The sequence below is a fragment of the Emys orbicularis genome, chromosome 22 (assembly GCF_028017835.1).
Source record: "Emys orbicularis isolate rEmyOrb1 chromosome 22, rEmyOrb1.hap1, whole genome shotgun sequence".
Taxonomy (NCBI): domain Eukaryota; kingdom Metazoa; phylum Chordata; order Testudines; family Emydidae; genus Emys; species Emys orbicularis.
This window is the reverse complement of record NC_088704.1, coordinates 5,307,675-5,325,638: the sequence shown is the minus strand read 5'-3', so window position 1 is coordinate 5,325,638 and position 17,964 is coordinate 5,307,675. Positions and strand designations below refer to the sequence as shown.

General features: G+C 46.8%; 1 protein-coding gene across 1 annotated transcript in view; it reads right to left on the bottom strand.

The window, feature by feature from the left end:
- The window catches only part of LACTBL1 (lactamase beta like 1), a 30,228-nt gene that overhangs the window by 11,515 nt on the left and 749 nt on the right, over window positions 1-17,964 (bottom strand). Inside the window, exons 2-5 of the mRNA XM_065421158.1 lie at window positions 14,721-14,865; window positions 12,926-13,035; window positions 7,467-7,624; window positions 1,066-1,313 (exon numbers count right to left, since the gene is read on the bottom strand). Coding sequence (XP_065277230.1) covers window positions 1,066-1,313; window positions 7,467-7,624; window positions 12,926-13,035; window positions 14,721-14,865 — 661 coding nt within the window. The remainder of the gene's footprint in view (window positions 1-1,065; window positions 1,314-7,466; window positions 7,625-12,925; window positions 13,036-14,720; window positions 14,866-17,964) is intronic.

Below are 17,964 nucleotides of genomic sequence, written 5' to 3'. Positions count from 1 at the left end.
GTGCAATGAAGGCAAAGGCAAATCCCTGCCTGCTGATGCCAAGATTACCTGCTTCTGGGTTAATAATGGAATCTGCACGCTTCTAAAGGAGTGTCAAAGCAGGGCACTTGATGCCAGCTAACAGCAGGCATTAATAGCTGTACCTTTTGAGGGATTTCCAGATTACATCAGGCCCTGCCATCTACAGCTACTTTAGTATGGAAGTTACTCATTGATAAGAAAAACAGCAGATTAAGAGCCGTCCCCTGACAGCAAATACCAGCTATTAATAGTTCAGGAATCCCAGATCAGGAGGCTGCACTGCTAACCTTTCGATTATAGAAGCTATATCCCTTCAAAAACAAACAACGCTTAGCAATTCTCTGCCTCCCAACTCCGCCTCTCAGACAGTGACAGCACTCTGGGCTGGGGCGAAACTGGCGAGTAGAAGCTGCCTCACATTTCATCCCTGATTTCAATGCCGGAGCCAGGGCCGGCTCCAGGCACCAGCTAAAGAAGCAGGTGCTTGGGGCGGCCAATACCAAGGGGCGGCACTCCAGCCGCTATTGGGGCGGCACGTCCGGGTCTTTGGCGGCGGGTCCCTCATTCCCTCTCCGAGCGAAGGACCTGCCGCCGAATTGCCGCCGAAGAGTGGAGCAGCAGAAAACCTGGAGCCGGCCCTGGCAGGAGCCTGAATTACAAAGAAAAATGATTCTGACAGGAAACAGCCAGGAATCCAGCAGCTCCTACTGGCTTAGCCAGGGGAAGACCTACTCATCATAGCTTCTACCAGCTCAGTCAGTGGGAGGCATATCCCAGACAATAGACCAACTCAGTGCACCTCCCAGGAGCTGGGCTGGAGAGAGGCTCCCTTTTGGCTCGCCTGTTGGAGCGGCTGGAGGATCCTGGTTCACACCAGGAGGGGCTGTTTGCACTGCCGGACAAACACACAGAGAGGTTTTTGCATTGCCATGACCGTTCTCACTGGGGACATGGAGTTTTGTTGTTTTAATTGGTATGTTGATGCACGGAGTCAAGCAGGAGAATGTAGTGAGGATTGAAGAACTGGGAGTGGGGTTCTCTCACCTGAGAGCTGGCTAGCCATCCTGCGCAGTGTAACAGGTGATGGCTTGAGGGGCAGCGACCCCTTCTCCAGGAAGATCAGTCCATCCGCTGTGTATCTTTGTTCAGATTCCTTGAGTCGCCCCAGAGGATTTTTAATAATGAAGCTCTGGGCATAGCGTTCCAAAGGGTCATCCAGAGAGGTCACCTTCCCTAACTCCCACAGTTTGTAGAGCATGATAGTGGGGAAGATCTTGGAGATGCTGGCAATCCTGTTGTGGGACAAACGGTTACATGGCTTCACCACCAGCTGCTAGTCCAGCATTAACTAGTCCATAGGCCAAGTAACATTCCCTCTAATTTTTTACATCCGTGTGCGGAATGAATTTTGTTATGTGCACCAATATGGAGGTGATGTGTAGCAGGGATATGGCCAAGGGGTTCAGAGTGTGGGAGGGGGCTCAGGGCTGGGGCAGAGGGTTGGGGTGCAGGGGATGAGGATTCCAGCTGGGGGGTGAAAGCTCTGGGGTGGGCTGGGGATGAAGTACTTGGGGTGCAGGCTGCCCTGAGGCTGCGGTGGGGAGAGAGGACTCCCCCAGCCCTCTCTCATGGCAGCAGCCCAAGGCCAAGGGAGAGGACCAGACTTCAAAGAGAAACTGGTGAGCTTCAGTTCATCTGCAAATTTGACACCATCAGTTCAGGATGAAACAAAGACTGTGAATGGCCAGCCAACTACAAAAGCAGTTTCTCCTCCCTTGGTGTTCACACCTCAACTGCTAGAAGAGGGCCTCATCCTCCCTGATTGAACTAACCTCGTTATCTCTAGCCTGACTCACTCTTGCTTGCATATTTATACCTGCCTCTGGAAATTTCCACTACATGCATCCGACAAAGTGGGTATTCACTCACGAAAGCTCATGCTCCAATACGTCTGTTAGTCTATAAGGTGCCACAGGATTCTTTGCTGCTTTTGCAATTTTTAGGTTTCAGAGTGGTAGCCGTGTTAGTCTGTATCAGCAAAAACAATGAGGAGTCCCCGGTGACAACTCTGTCCACATATCTAGGGACACCATCATAGGACCTAACCACATCAGCCACACCATCTGGGGCTCGTTCACCTGCACATCTACCAATGTGATATATGCCATCATGTGCCAGCAATGCCCCTCTGCCATGTACATTGGCCAAACCGGACAGTCTCTACTCAAAAGTATAAATGGACACAAATCTGACATCGGGAATCAAAACATTCAAAAACCAGTAGGAGAACACTTCAATCTCTCTGGTCACTCAATAACAGACCTAAAAGTGGCAATTCTTCAACAACAAAAACTTCAAAAACAGACTCCAACATGAAGCTGCAGAACTGGAATTAATTTGCAAACTGGATACCATCAGATTAAGCCTGCATAAAGACTGGGAATGGTTGGGTCATTACAAAACCTAAACTTAATTTCCCCAATACTAATTTCTCCCTACTGTTACTCCCACCTTCTTGTCAACTGTCTGTAATGGGCCACTCTCTTACCACTTCAAAAGTTATTTTTCCTCCCTTGGTATCCTGCTGTTAATTGATTTATCTTGTTAGACTGACCTCACACTTGGTAAAGCAACCCCCATCCTTTTATATATTTATACCTGCTCCTGTATTTTTCACTTCATGCATCCGATGAAGTGGGTTCTAGCCCACAAAAGCTTATGCCCAAATAAATTTGTTAGTCTCTAAGGTGCCACAAGGACTCCTCGTTATTTTTGCAATTTTTAGGAGACTAATACCTGGGGCCAAATTTGGGGGAATGTTAATGGCAACAGCAGGGAGATCTCCCTAAGGTTAAGTCCCTGCTTCAAAGCATAAAGGCACGAGGGCTTTTCAACTAAACAATTGTAAGAATTTTCTAATATGACAAAACAACGTATTTCCCTTAATCTTACACATCTTAACACTGCTTTTCATAATTATGCCCAAGTCTTCTTCTTGAGTTGGGATAGTTAATTTAGAGCCTCTAGGTGTATGAGTAATTCAGATTTTCCCTTAAATATGCATAACTTTGTATTTTCAGCATTGAATTTTATCTGTCATATTGCCTATTTACCTAGCTTGATTCTCGGTTAGTTCCCTGTGAAGCTCCTCACAGTCTTCTCTAGGCTAGTTTAACCTGAATAATCAGGAAATTTTGCCACCTCACTACTCACTTTTTTCCAGACCACTAATAAATACATGAAACACCACTGGTCCTAGAATAGAACCTTCCTGTACCTCATGTTTAATCTTTTCCCATGCTAACCATTTCTTCTCTTTGTTTGCTGTCTCTTTGCCAGATCAAGAACACCCCTTAAATACAGGGCAGGTTATCACTAAAGCCAAAGTAGTGCTGGTTAAGTAATCCTTTCCATACCTGTGCATGAACTTAATACAATTATGCCCTTATATTGTATGTGCGCATTTTACAAAATCCTGAAGAAAGCGTATGCCACTCCTACCCATGCACACATTCCAGCTCCATTGCTGCCCTCCCCAAAATGTGTTGTTTGCCATTTGAAGGGATCAAAGGCCTTGAAGTGACAAATTGATCTAAAGCTACTAAACCGATTGGTTTAAAAGGATAGTTCTACTCATAAAAGTGACTGTCTAAAATGGCATTGTGGGTCTCCTATTTATTACATCTCAGCAACTCAGGATCAAGTACAGGGCCGGCTCCAGGCACCAGCTTAACAAGCAGGTGCTTGGGGCGGCCAAGGGAGAGGGGCGGCACCTGCGGCAATTCGGGGGCGGCAGGTCCCTCACTCCCTCTAGGAGCGAAGGACCTGCCGCCGAACTGCCACTGCCACTCGCGGCTTTTTTTTTTTTGCTTGGGGCGGCAGAAATGCTGGAGCCAGCCCTGATCAAGTACGCTCAGTTTACATGTAAAAGGATGTATTTTCCAACTTCTAGTGCTGCAAATGACCCCTGTGAGTCAAGTTGTGGTCTTCCCTTATCATGCGTCATCCTCAGGGATATTGGTTCCGCAGACAAAATTCTGCCCTCAGTGACCCTTGTTCTCCCCATCCCTTTGCCTTCAATGGGTTTCCACAGCTGGTAGGACCTGAGCCCTTGAGCTTTGTTGTGGGGCTGCTAAAAAAAAAAAAAAAAAAAAAAAGAGTACAGAGAGGTAAAAACATATTTTTGTCACTGCCGTGGGTATATTATTACCTGATACTTATAGGACCTAGATGTGCAATGTTTATTCTTGTTGGTGAGCACCTGATTGTGCACAGAACCCCATTGAAGTCAACAGAGTTACTTGCAATTGCGTGCGCTCACCAGGGTCAGTGGGGCAGAGCCGCTGAATAAGAAGTAAAAATGCACTTTAAACTGCAAAGAACAGGGAGGGGTAAGGGTAGCTGGGTTCATGGTAAGACTGAGCAGGCAAGGACGGACAGGGTTCAAGACAAAATAGGTTCAAGCTGACTTCAGTTCAGATCATCCCATTTTAAGACGCGATTAATTGACATGTGAATAACTTCACTAAACGGACTGACAGAACAAGCCACATTTTGAGAAAGTCGGTTTAGTCATTTTGACACTATCAGTGTTTTAAGTCAGCAATTTCTGGGACCATCCGAACTCCGTTTAGCTCAATCCAAAGCTGGAGTGCTTCAGAGCCTCAGGGTGCTCGGAATTGCTGCAGCTTTGAATGGCTCAAAAAACAAAGGCAAAAGTTTCAAACTGATTTTAAATGTTCATAACTTTAAAATTACTAGGGATTTTCATCAGACTTAGCTTGACCTTTAAGTTTTAATAAGATCTACCAAAGAATCAAGTTTGAGGAAAATCAGTTGAATAGATTTAAAGTTATAAATATTTAAATTTAGCAAAGACGATATGAAACCCTGCTTCATGCCCATGTGTAGGGCAGCTCTTTTGAAGGGCCTGATCTAGGACCTATTCTGCTCACATTTAAGAGAACGACTAACCTTTCGTTGACTTCACTGGGGGAAGGAGTATGTCCCAGGGCCACCTGGGTGGGGTGGGGGGCAAGTGGAGCAATTTGCCCCAGGCCCCGCAGGGGCCCCCCCATGAGAATATAGTATCTATAGTATTGCAACTTTTTTTTATTGAAGGGGCCCCCGAAATTGCTTTGCCCCAGGCCCCCTGAATCCTCTGGGCGGCCCTGGTATGTCCATACTGGCTTCATCTACTGGGAATGCTCAGGATACATTTCCCAAATACAGGACTCATTACTTTGCTAAATGAACCCCATTTTTCCCCCCAAGTCAGCAAAAGCATTAACCCTCAGTATGGATTATGCACAGGCCAAGTTTCAAGCATTAGATCGCTTGCTCTAGTGCTGTACAGAAAATGGTGACTAGGTTTTTCTGCAGTGGAAAAATATTTCTTTTCACTCTGATGGAACTCAGAAACAGTTGATGTTGCCCAAACTTTAAAAAATAAGATAAAATCCACCTGCATGCAGAAACCAAGCCTTGAAAGTTTCATCCCAAACAGTAAATGCTTCAGTAAGCTGAGAGCGTGTTTAAGATGGGAAAATAATAGAAGCTGTTATCTAGCCTGAACTATAGAGTCTGCAGCACTGGGGGTGGGGTGGTAAAATGGGGCCCAGCTGGGGGCACCCCTCCCCCCAAAACCCACTAGACCCAGAGCTGTGCAGGGGAGACCCCCCCCACAATCTAGGGGCACTAGGAACCAGGTAGTGCCTCCCCTTCACATGGACTTACTGCAGGTAGGAGCCTTTTGGAGAACATTCTACCCTGCCGTGTGTTGATTAGCTGTTTGCTCCAACCTTCCCGCACAATCTCTTCATCTTAGGCTATGTCTACACTTCACTTTCATCGTTAAAACTTTTGTCGCTCAGGGGTGCGGAAAAACCATCCCCCCGAATGACAAAAGTTTTAACAATGAGAAACACTGGTTTGGACAGTGCTTCGTCAGCGGCAGACGCTCTCCCGTCGACGAAGCTACCGCCCCTCGTTGCTGGGGATGGTTTTATTTTGTCGTCAGGGGAGCTCTCTCCTGGTGACAAAGAGCAGCTACGCTGCGCGCCTTGCAACGGCACTGCTGTAGCGGCAAAGCCGCGCCGTTGTAAGGTGCACAGTGTAGACACAGCCGTAGCTGCATTCCACGCCTGCTCCTCTTATCCTCAACTCCCCTGCCCTGCCCCCCTCATGCTCTTCCTCTGCCTTTTCTTTCATTTAACTGATCCCTTCCAAACTAAATCCACCCACCCAATCAATAAACAAATTGTGAAACTAACACAGGGGTCAGCAACCTTTGGCACGTGGCTTGCCAGGGTAAGCACCCTGGTGGGATGGGACGGTTTATTTACCTGCTGCGTCCGCAGGTTTGGCCAATCACTGCTCCCACTGGCCGCGGTTCGCCGCTCCAGGCCAATGGGGGCGGTGGGAAGTGGCATGGGCCGAGGAATGTGCTGGCCGCCCTTCCCACAGCCCCCATTGGCCTGGAGCGGCGAACCGCGGCCAGTGGGAGCCACGATTGGCCGAACCTGCGGACGCAGCAGGTAAACAAACCGGCCCGGCCCGCCGGAGTGCTTACCCTGGCAAGCCGCGTGCCAAAGGTTACCGACCCCTGAACTAACATGACATTTTCTGCCATCCCACCGTTCACTCTGTTTGTGTATTCTACCCCCTCCTGCACCCTGTGTCTGGTCTATTTAGATTGACAGCTCTTTGGGGCAGGGATTGTCTACTACTCTGTTTGGACAGTGCCTGGCACAAGGAGCCCCATTCTTGGTTGGCCCAGAGGCAGGCCTATAATAAACATTAGTAATGATATTAATCTCCTGCAAAGCCAATGTAATACTTCCAAGCAGAGACTCACTGCAACTATATGGAACAGACTTCTGCTGGACACTAAAAAACATGGACTTAACAGAGACATGGGTTTTATGGCTCATTACAATGATTTGCAACACATCCTACTGCTGCCAGCCCTTCATTTCAAATGGTCTCCTAACAGCATGTGGGAAACCCTTATGCTTAACAATCTGTCCCACCCTGTATTTAGCTCAGACACTTTGATTACTGTTCCCAGACCTGAGGAAGAGCTCTGTGACTCTCAAAAGGTTGTCCCTTCCACCAATAGAGGTTGGCCCAATAAAAGGTATTTCCTCACCTACCTTGTCTCTCTCGTGTCCTATAACAACACTGCAAACAAGACCGTTTCATTGTAACTGCACCTGGTGCACATTAAAGGGAGGATCTGTGATGGCTGTTCCATTCTTATTGCCCCACATTTGGAAGAAGTAGGGTTTTTTTAAGATTTCAAAACGTATTTATGTAATTGAATTGATATGAAGTGTATACATCCCTCCCACTTGCTGTTTATTAGGGCATGGTGACAGTAATTTTCCACTAACCCAATAGCTAAACCATACCCAGTTCCTGCTGTATAAACCGGTAAACTGCACCTGTAAATGGTGTACTCATTGGGCATTGCGGAGAAGGGATCAGAGCCATTTTTCTTCCCAAAGTTGCCTGTCCAGAGCACAGTGTCATTGTAGATAACAATGGCAGACATGGCAGGGAGGCCTGGGCTATGGATTTTATGGCGCAGAAGCATGTCCACCTAGGAGAAGATTAGAAAGTGGTGAGGAGTTTGAAGGTGAGGAGAGAGTAGAACAAAGAAATGAATCAATACAATAATGCACTCACAGTGAACAGGGATAATTACCTTTATCTACAAACAGTTCTGCACTAAGACAAGTCAAAATATTTAAAACAAAGCATTTTTCATTAATGATCTGTCTCTGAAAATTGAATTTTTCACAAAATCTTCGCTTTTGAATGTCCCAGCATTTCTTTAATGTTTTTGAATGAATTCAAATGAGCAGGGTCTGATGCTATTCATCCGAGGGTGCTGAAGGAATTAGCTGAAGAAATCTCGGAACCACTGGCAATAATATTTACAAACTCATGGATGACAGGAGAGGTCTCAGAAGACTGGACAAGGGCAAACGTAGTGCCCATCTTTAAAAATGGGAAAAAGGAGGAGCCCAGGAACTACAGACCAGTCAGCCTGACCTCAATACCTGGGAAGCTACTAGAGCAATGTATAAAACATTCAGTTTGCGAATACCTGGCAGATGAAGGCATAATCACTAGCAGCCAGCATGGATTTGCCAAGAACAAATCATGCCAAATCAGCTTGATTTCCTTCATTGGCAGGGTAGCTGATTTGGTGGATGTGGGAAATGCGGTGGACATAATATACTTGTACTTCAGCAACGGTTTTGACTCAGTCCCACATGGCATTCTAATAAGTAAGCTGGAGAAATGTGGGCTCGGAAGAACTACCATTAAGTGGATACATAATTGGTTAAGCAACTGCAAACAAAGAATAACTATTAATGGAATGATGTCGGATTGGAGGGAGGTCTCAAATGGGGTTCCACAGGGATCAGTTCTGGATCTGGTGTTGTTTAACGTCTTTGTTAATAACCTGAATGTAGGACTAGAGAGCACACTGATCAAGTTTGCAGATGACAAAAAGCTGAGGGGGTTGCCAACACTTTGGAGGATAGAGCTAAAATTCAGAGGGATCTGGATAAATTGGAGAACTGGGCTATAGACAATAAAATGGAATTCAACAAAGACAAATGTAAGGTGCTACACTTAGGGAAGAAAAACTAAATGCACAAATACACAATGGGGGATAACTGGCTTGGAAGCAGCGCTGCTGAGAAGGATCTGGGAGTTGTGGAGGATCAAAACTTCAACATGAGCCAGCAATGCGCTGCTGTTGCAAAAAAAAAAAAAAAAAAAAGCAAATGCAATTTTAAGTTGCATTAACAGAGGCATAGCATGCAAGTTATGGGAGGGGATAGTATCGCTCTACTTGGCGCTGGTTAGGCCTCAGATGGAGTACCGTGTGCAATTTTGGTCACCAACGTATAGAAAGGATGTAGAGAAACTGGAAAAGATCCAGAGGCGAGCGACAAAGATGATCAAAGGGAAGGAATGCAAACCATAGGAACTGGGTATGTTTAGTTTGGAAAAGAGGAGATTATGGGGGGATATGATAGCGGTCTTCAAATACTTAAAAGGCTGCTATAAAAAGAGGCAATGGATTCAAAATACAGCATAGCAGATTTAAATTAAAATCTCAGGAAAAACCATAGGCGCCGACTCCATGGGTGATCTGGAGCTCAAGCCCCCACAGAAAAAAATAAAAAAAAACAACTGTTTGGCAGGGGCCGCCGATCAGCTCTTTGGCCACCGGTGGGAGACTCTCACAGGAGGGCGGAGACCCTTGGGGGCAGGGCAGAGCCTCAAGGCGGAGCAGGAGTGGAGCACCCACTGGGAAAAATAAAACTCAGTTCCTGTGGGAAAAGCTTCCTAACTGTCAGAACAGTAGGACAATGGAACAGACTGCCTTGGGAGTCAGGAGGTCATGGAAGCTCCTTCACTGGAGACTTTCAAAAGGATAGTCACCTGTCTTGGATGGTTGAGATCTAATAAATCTGTAACTTGGCAGGGGGTTAGACAAGATAGCCCTTGCGGTACCTTCTATCCCTATGGTTCTATGATTCTATGAAATGTGAGTCCTCACACTAATATCGTAGGGTGGAAGATGCATAAAGCCAAGGTCCTGACCATCTGTGGACATTAGAAGATTCCATGGGACTTTTACCACATCAAGCAGATCAGTCCCTGTGTCTTGTCCAAATTCCAATCTGGAATCTCTTTTTTACTTGCAGTATCAATTGGATTGACCAGATTTTCTCGGCTCTACTGTGCACATGGCTGAGCAGTGTTAGAAGCTACTGCACTCCCCAGGGAGGTGATTCTCAGTGATGGACTCTTACATACAATAGCTTTGTAAAGGACATGGAATCATTATGGATAAAAGCCTCCATCACACAGGACAGCGCTCACCCCCAAACCCTTCCCTTTGTTCAGCCCACACCCTTCTCCCATGCTCACCCAAACCCTTCCCCGTGCGCTCACTCAAACCCCTCCCCCATATTCATTACTAGAGCTGATGAAAAACCCAATGAAATGCCTGACTCTTGGCAGCCGTGCAACTTCAGTGGGGAGATCAGCTTCCCTGGAGACCTGAGTTTTACCCCATGATAGCTCCATATGGTCTTGATTGGCACATCAGCATCCCAAGGGAGCAGAGTGTGGAAGTCCATTGGCCAAGTACAACCCTACATTTAGTTTCCACAAGGAATGCTGAGAGGTACCCATGTAGCCATGTCCAACCCAATAAAGAGCTCAAGGGAATCTAAGAATTGCCACATGCAGTCAGACCAGTAGCCCATCCAGTTCAATATCCTCTCTCTGATTTTGGCCAATACCAGATTCTACAGAGGAAGGTGCAAGAATTCCTGTAATGGGCCGGGCCACTGTCTGGAGTGGCTCATGACCAAGAGTGCCAACCTCAGAGCAGACTGTCAAAAAGCAGGGCGGACACCCCAAACTGGTGGGATGTTCTAGAATTAGATTCCACCAACCCAGTAACAAATGTGAGCTTCCAAAGTACTACAATAGTCCTATAATGGAGTCACGGAGAGTCCCCTTGGACACTCCAGTCTGTCTTCCCAGCCAGGCAAGCTGGACTATGTGATAAAGGGTCACTTACACCAAAAAAATCAGAAAATATTCAGGTTGCTTCCAGTCCCAAGAGACCAGTCACTTACCCCAGGTCAATTTGTACCTTACATCAAAGAGAACACTTTTAGCCAATCCTGTAATAAACTAACTAACTGTGTATTAACTGGGAAAAAGAAATAAGAGAGTTATTTAGGGGTTAAAGCAAGCAAGCAAGCATATAGACACAAATGAGTTTCAGATTGTGATTCAAAAGGTGACAGCATTGTAGCAATCTGTCATTTCAAAACATCTTTCAGGGTTAACCAATGCCAGCAGCATGGGGATCTCTTTTGCTTATGTTTAAGAATCTTTGCCTCTCAAAATCCAGACAGGATGAAAGAGATTCAGTTTTTCCTTGTCAGGGACTTTAAACCCCTCCATTCCAGGGTCCCAAATGATGGGATAAATTGTAGATATCTCCTTCCTGGAGGGAGTTAAGAATGCCATCAACAGGGTCTCTGTCCTTTGATGTTACACAGTACCTCAATGGGCCATCTTGTATGCAGGGTCAGCACTTTACCTTAATTAATGCTTCTTTTACTGTTTGGTGAGTTACACAAATACAGAGGTTTACAATGCAAACACTCAATATAACTTTATACCATGGGCTATTGAGGTTGTAAGTGAGATCAATACACACAGCATCCTGCAGGCATTTTATAACGTCTAAACACTAAGCACATTCTTATCAACTTAACATCCAATATCTATTCTGATAATACTAACACACAGATAAGCCAGACTGGTTTCCCAGCTATGAATTTGTAACTGTTCAGTGCGGCCTGGGGCTTTGGAATGAGCTGGCACCTGGTCTGCCATCATCACATGGACAATTATAGATAATCTATAACAATCTATCCCATTGGGGGAATGTTTTCCTAAACCCCATCTCTTAGTGAATATAACCTCTCAGTTCTTCCCAGGATAGAGTCCCCCGTCCTAGAAGTATGGCCTGCATTCTTTGTTCCTAGATGCATACATTTATATTTACCCATATTAAATTGCACATAGTTTACTTACAACCAGTTTACCAAGAGATCTGGATCACTCTGAATCAGTAATCGGTCCTCTTTATTATTTACCACTCCCCTCAATTTTTGTATCATCTGCACACTTTATCAATGATGATTATGTTTTCTTCCAGGTAATTGATAAAAGTGTTAAATAGTGTAGGCCAAGAACCGATCCATGCAGGACCGCACTGGAAACACACCTGCCAGATGGTGATTTTAAGAACAAGAAGTGTAATTCATAGATTAGAAGGCCAGAAGGGACCACTGTGTTCATCTAGTCAGACTTCCTGTATAACACAGACCAGAGAATTTACCTGAATTAATTCCTGTTTGAATTAGAAGGTATTTTTAGAAAACATCCAGTCTGGATTTAAAAATGGTCAGTGATGGAGGATCCATCACAACTCTCAGTAAATTATTCCAATGGTTAATTATCCTCATTGTTGAAAAATTGCACCTTATTTCCAGTCTGAATTTATCTAGTTTCAATTTACAGCCATTGAATCATGTTATATCTTTGTCTGCCAGACCCAAGAGCCCATTTTCAAATATTTATTCCCCACATAGGTATTTATAGATTAAAGGGTGACTTGATTACAATCTTCTCTTTGTTAAGCTAAATAGATTGAGCTCCTTGAGTTTATCACTATCAGGCAGGTTTTCTAATTGTTTAATCATTCTCATGGCTCTTCTCTGAACCCTCTCCAATTTATCAACATCCTCCTTGAATTGTGGGCACTAGAATTGGACACCTCTTCCAAATACAGAGGTAAAATAACCTCTTCTCCTACTTGAGACTCCTGTGTTTATATATCCATGTAATTAGGAATAAGAGTTACATCAGAGGGGCACACTAATCTCCAGAAGCTTCTGGTAGTTTGCCTCTTCTTTCCCAGAGCCCTGCTCACCTTTCCACACATCCAAGTGCTTCCCACTGAAGTCACAGAGAAACACTCATATTTTCCCCGTGAAGGAGTCAGGCACCAGAAAGGGAAGTGTGGAGTTGTGCTCCTCAAACTGGATGTTGTTGTTACTGTGTTATCCAGAGGATAACCAACACTATGGGAGGGCTTAGAGTTCAGCTGGTCCTGGATACACTCGAGACAGTCACCTGTCCTAATATGACACTGATTCTGACCAGCCCAGGAGACTGAAGAACCCAGATCTCTTCCTTCCTACATTCCTAGACTCTCTTCCCTACACCTACAGGTCACTGAGGTTAAGACATATACACTCCCATCCATGCCATCCCCACAGACCTTCTCCAGCGCATCCTTCAGGACTGGGATTGGGTGGTCCAGTGGTACAGGTTCTGGATAGCGGGGACACATCTGAATTGCTTCTGATCTCACTTCCATTGCAGATGGGCCTGGAAATAGTTCCAGAGAGGAGGCTGGTTGAGTGGATGGGTTTGCTGACATGTTTTACAGAGAGGATTACTCAGAATGCAGAAGTGCAGATGAGGCCACGAACCTTACAGAGCTTGCCATCCACAGCTGGGAAGAGGCCTTGTGTAAAGCAAAGGAGGGGGCTGACAGACCTACGACTCACACAGAATTTCAGCACATGACGTTGTTGGTGCATTTTCAAATCTACCCCAGCAAGGTACCGAGTACAGGAGGGAAATCCTTGACTGAGGGTGCTAGTGACAGCGGCTGGCAGAGCATCGTTGACACAGGGCTCAATCCTGGTCCTACTGAAGTTAGTAGGAATTTGCTGTTGAGTTCAGTGGGACCAGGTTGTGTCCCAAAGTAGGGCACTGTGACTCCATAGGGAGGGAAGGAAGCAGCAAACCGAAATAAGCTTTTCCAGTAAATATTGTGAATACTGCCTGAAAGTGACCTGGATGCCTAAGGAAACAAACCAGCTCCAAAACAGAACACACTGGACACATGGGGCCACCCACAGAAAACAGCTGACCATCTGCCATGCCAGGGCGAAATCAGGGGCCCAATAATTTTCTCTCTCATTTTAAATTTTTGGTGCTGATGAAGAACACTCATTTCCCAATGAAAATGGGAATTCTCCTACCTGGGGCCAATATTTGCCCATCTGATTCCAATGAGCTTCTGAAGCACAGCTCCCCAGCCCTGCACACTATAAAGAAAATGCCTGTGATTTCCCCTTCTTTTACCCCTTTGGGTGGGTATGTGCCATGTTATGGTGCTGTGTAGCAGAGGAGAAATGTCACTGCAGAACCTACAGGCTGCGACCATTGTGGACCAATGACCATGATACCGCAGGCAGATTCTGGCCAGTGCAGCCCCATAAGAAGAAAGTGAGATCCAGACTCAGCGGTGAGTCCAAATGAGTTTAGAAGGAGTCTATGTTGATGTAATACCTTCTTCTGACCTCTTCAAAGTGTCTCTCTGTAACTCCCTGGGCTCCCCTAGCCTTACATCCACTTACCAGTGTATGAATTACATCCCTGCACGTGCTGCCTCTGAATCTGTCCCACTCCGTTGCCAATAACCGAGTGTGAGGAATCTATGGGGTCTAAACTGGCATGACCCATATGGCAAGGGGCCAGGAGAGAAGAGTAGCAGGTAACGCTGCTAGCAGGAGGAGGTACGCAGGTGTACATTAAAGTAGCTACCCACAGCTTTACATGCACGTTCTGATCCCTCTTTAGGATGTAAATTACTCCAGCATGGTTTTAGCAGGTATAAGGGAATCCAGCTAGGTGTAGGGGGGCTTATCATGCCCCACCTTACTCACCACCCCGACTTTGCTTCTGAGTGTAGCACCTGACTTCCTGAGGCAACCCTTTCTTATCATCACTGGCAGGTTATCTTTGTTTTTCATTTGGAATCTCATTCACACCTGTTTGACCCTTCCATCTCATTGAACCCACTGGGCAAATAATTAGGTTGTGTGTAATGAAATACAGGCCCTGAGTGCACGGGGCCAGGGGGAGGGCTGTATCTGGGTCCAACCAACTAACTGTAGCGCTCAACCCTGCAGTTGATTCAGACAACCACCTCTTGATGTCAATGGCATCGGGCCTCTGGGTTCTGAGACCCACGGTGTGCAAGCTGATTGCTGGATACTCACCGGGCTCCTCCTTGGGGAGGCTGTACTGCCACAGGAAGCAGCCCATCATGGCCACAGACAGCAGGAAAAAGAAGATTAGTGCCACATGGATCCACTTCACTTCCATCATCGAGAGCCTAAGGAGACTCCTCCCTCTGGAGGCCTGCTGCAAAGAAGAGAAATGGGGGTTTCAGTGGTACTGTTTATAGGACAGAGAGAGAGAGAGAGAGGAACTGCCTCCCGTGCTTATAAATTAGGTATGTACATGAACTACAGGTAAGGACATGAGTTCCTGGTGCAATCACTGTAGCATTAATAGCTTATAATGTGTCCAGCTGAAATGCCACAAAATTCTGTGACTAATCTATGCCACCATTGATGCAGCTGGTGCTGGAAGTTGCTTAAAAAGCTGGTTTGGGTTTCAGTAGGCGAGCTCATGCTATTAAATCATGCCCTGTCTGGTACAGAATAATCACGGCTCATTCCCAGCATCCCCACCACACCTTCAGTCTGAGTCATGCCGTGTGCCATGTCATTTGCATGCAAGATGTACACACACAAAAAGTTGCATTAAATTGTCCGCACTCTCACTTCTCTCTGATCAGGATAGACTGAGCCACTCCCCGGGGACTATACTACAGCCTGGTCTCCTCCCCAGGACTGGAATCTAGGCTGGCTGATTCAGGATTTCTCCCAAACCTATTGGTGCATGGGCCATTTCTCATGTAACAAGGGAACTAAGAAAGCCACGGTCAGACTTGCAGGTCCCTTTCTCACCCTCTGGCCCGTGTGACTGAGGATCCTGATGGGGAACCGAGACCCCATCAGCACTTAGCCCCTTTCCCCCCTCCAAAGCTCACAGGGCACTTTCTGAATGTGAACAGATGTTTGTTACAAATATTTTGTGAAACCTTTTGGTCTATTTCAAACATTTCCACAGCAGATTTTGAAGTTGCGTAGTACTCTGGGCTCCTCCATCCCTAAGTGGGAAGGTAACAGCCCTTGTCCCTTCTCGCTGCCTCTGTCAGCCATGTGTCCTGACATCACCCATCCTGATGCATGCTGGATGGACCAAAGAGCTGACAGCCAGAATACTTGCATTCTCCATGCTCCAACTGCCTGAGCAAGGACAGCTCTCACCTGCCAGGGGAACACCCATCAACACTAAGGAAAGCCACATGTACCAGAAAAGTACCCCATACTGGATCGGTTACAGACCCAGTTTCCCACAGGAACTGGGAGGGGGGGGGAAAACCAGCATGCACCAGGAAGGATGATGTCAGGTCATCTGTCGGATGGAGGCAGCAAGAAGGGGGGGATGAGGGTGAAGGGCAGGAAGGGGTGAGGAGGGAGAATGACATACAGAGGAAGGACAAAGGCCATTCAGTCCAGATGGCCTGGTCTGAAAGAACAAGAGAAGATGGTGATGGAAAGAGGATAAATAGATACGGGAGAAGGAGAAAAGAGAAGCCAGGGCCACATTGAGAGACAGCAAAGCCCTGAGCTACACAGAAACACACTGTGCCCTAGCTGACAGGAGCAAAGGCTCACATGGGTGGAAGGAATTGATCAGACCCTATGCTGCTATCAGCCAGGTCCATTGCTAGGGTCCCACTTCCCCACCACCTCCTGCAATCCTGAGTGACAAAGCTCGCTCTTACCCGTCTGTTAGTCCATGCTGGAGAGCTGCTCCTTAGAGCTGCAAAGAGATGCCATGTTCCTGCTGCAGGAGCTGAGAGTGCAGACCAGGGCCCTCACTTTTCATTTTTAGCTCCCACATGGTAAAGCTGCCTTTTCACTGATGCACTCCTGCCCAGCCTGTCTCCTCCTGGCTTCTTCCCCCACCCCATTGCTGCCGGTGACTCCCAGGGCCCTGACGTCAGAGTGAAATGGGATTTTCTTGGTTTAATCTTTGGAGGAGGAGGTAATCCCCAATCTGCTCACTTCATGCACTTCGGACTTTCCCAGCCCACTAGACATTGATCTAAAAGTGATGGGCGCCCAAACCCTTCTCACCTGACTCCACCTTTGTTCATCTCCCGTCAGGCAAGAGCCCTGCATCCCCAGTCCCATCTCTTCACCCACCAGTCCCACTGCAGCACCAGCGACTATGTCCTGCTTTCCAAACCCAGAGACAAACGGCCCTTACAGAATAACATGAATGGGACACCTCTCGCCATCGACTGGGATGCTGAGCACTTAAATCTGACTGACTGCACAGAACTATTCATTCTCCATGGGATTTACAGAAAATGAATTACCCACAAATAACTCCCAACCCAGTCTGTGGGAACACACCCTTCTACCCATCTCTTCTTAGTCATCAACAGAGTATGGGTACGTCTTCACTTACATCCGGGTCCGGATGTAAGCAATCGGTTTTCTGAGTTCGATTTATCGCGTCTGGTTAAGACGCGATAAATCGATCCCGGAAGTGCCCCGGATCGATCCCGGAAGTGCTCGCCTTCGACGCTGGTACTCCAGCTCGGCGAGCGGAGTACGCAGCATCGACGGGGGAGCCTTCCTGCCGCGTCTGGACCGCGGTAACTTCGGACTAAGGTACTTCGAATTCAGCTACGTTATTAACGTAGCTGAATTTGCGTACCTTAGTCCGAAGTGGGGGGGTTAGTGTAGACCTGGCCAAAGAGAGAGAGAAGGAAAGCCCTGGCTGGGATGATTTAGTTGGGAATTGGTCCTGCTTTGAGCAGGGGGTTGGACTAGATGACCTCCTGAGGTCCCTTCCAACCCTGATATTCTATGAAAAAGAGAGATTCCATACAATTCCGGTCCCAAGTGGGAGAGGAGACCCCCTGGTGCTCAGTACACTTTCAGTCTTACTGTGGTGTGTGTCTGTCTCTCTCTCTCTCTCTCTCACACACACACACACACACACACACAGTCAGGGAGAGACAAACCCCAGGGTGATTTGATCCATGTCCCATTTTCTCCGAGCCCCTAAAGTTTGGGGAGAGGTTCAGATAAGTCGCCCTCTATTAAACCCCTCTCTTCCACCACGCAGTGTAATATTTCTCTGCGTCCCTCCCAGTGAATTAACACTCACACTTCTGTGTGTCACTTAGCTGGTGACAGACCTTATCACAAGTTATTAAGGTCCAACAGGATTCACAGCCCCCGTCGGTACCATCCTCAGATGATGTCTCAGTCACACAGGCCACTGCCAGGAAGCACAAAATGTGCTGGATGTAGCTGATCTTAAGTGTGGCAACAGCAGAGCAGAGATCTGCCAGCCACCCTGTCTCGCCAT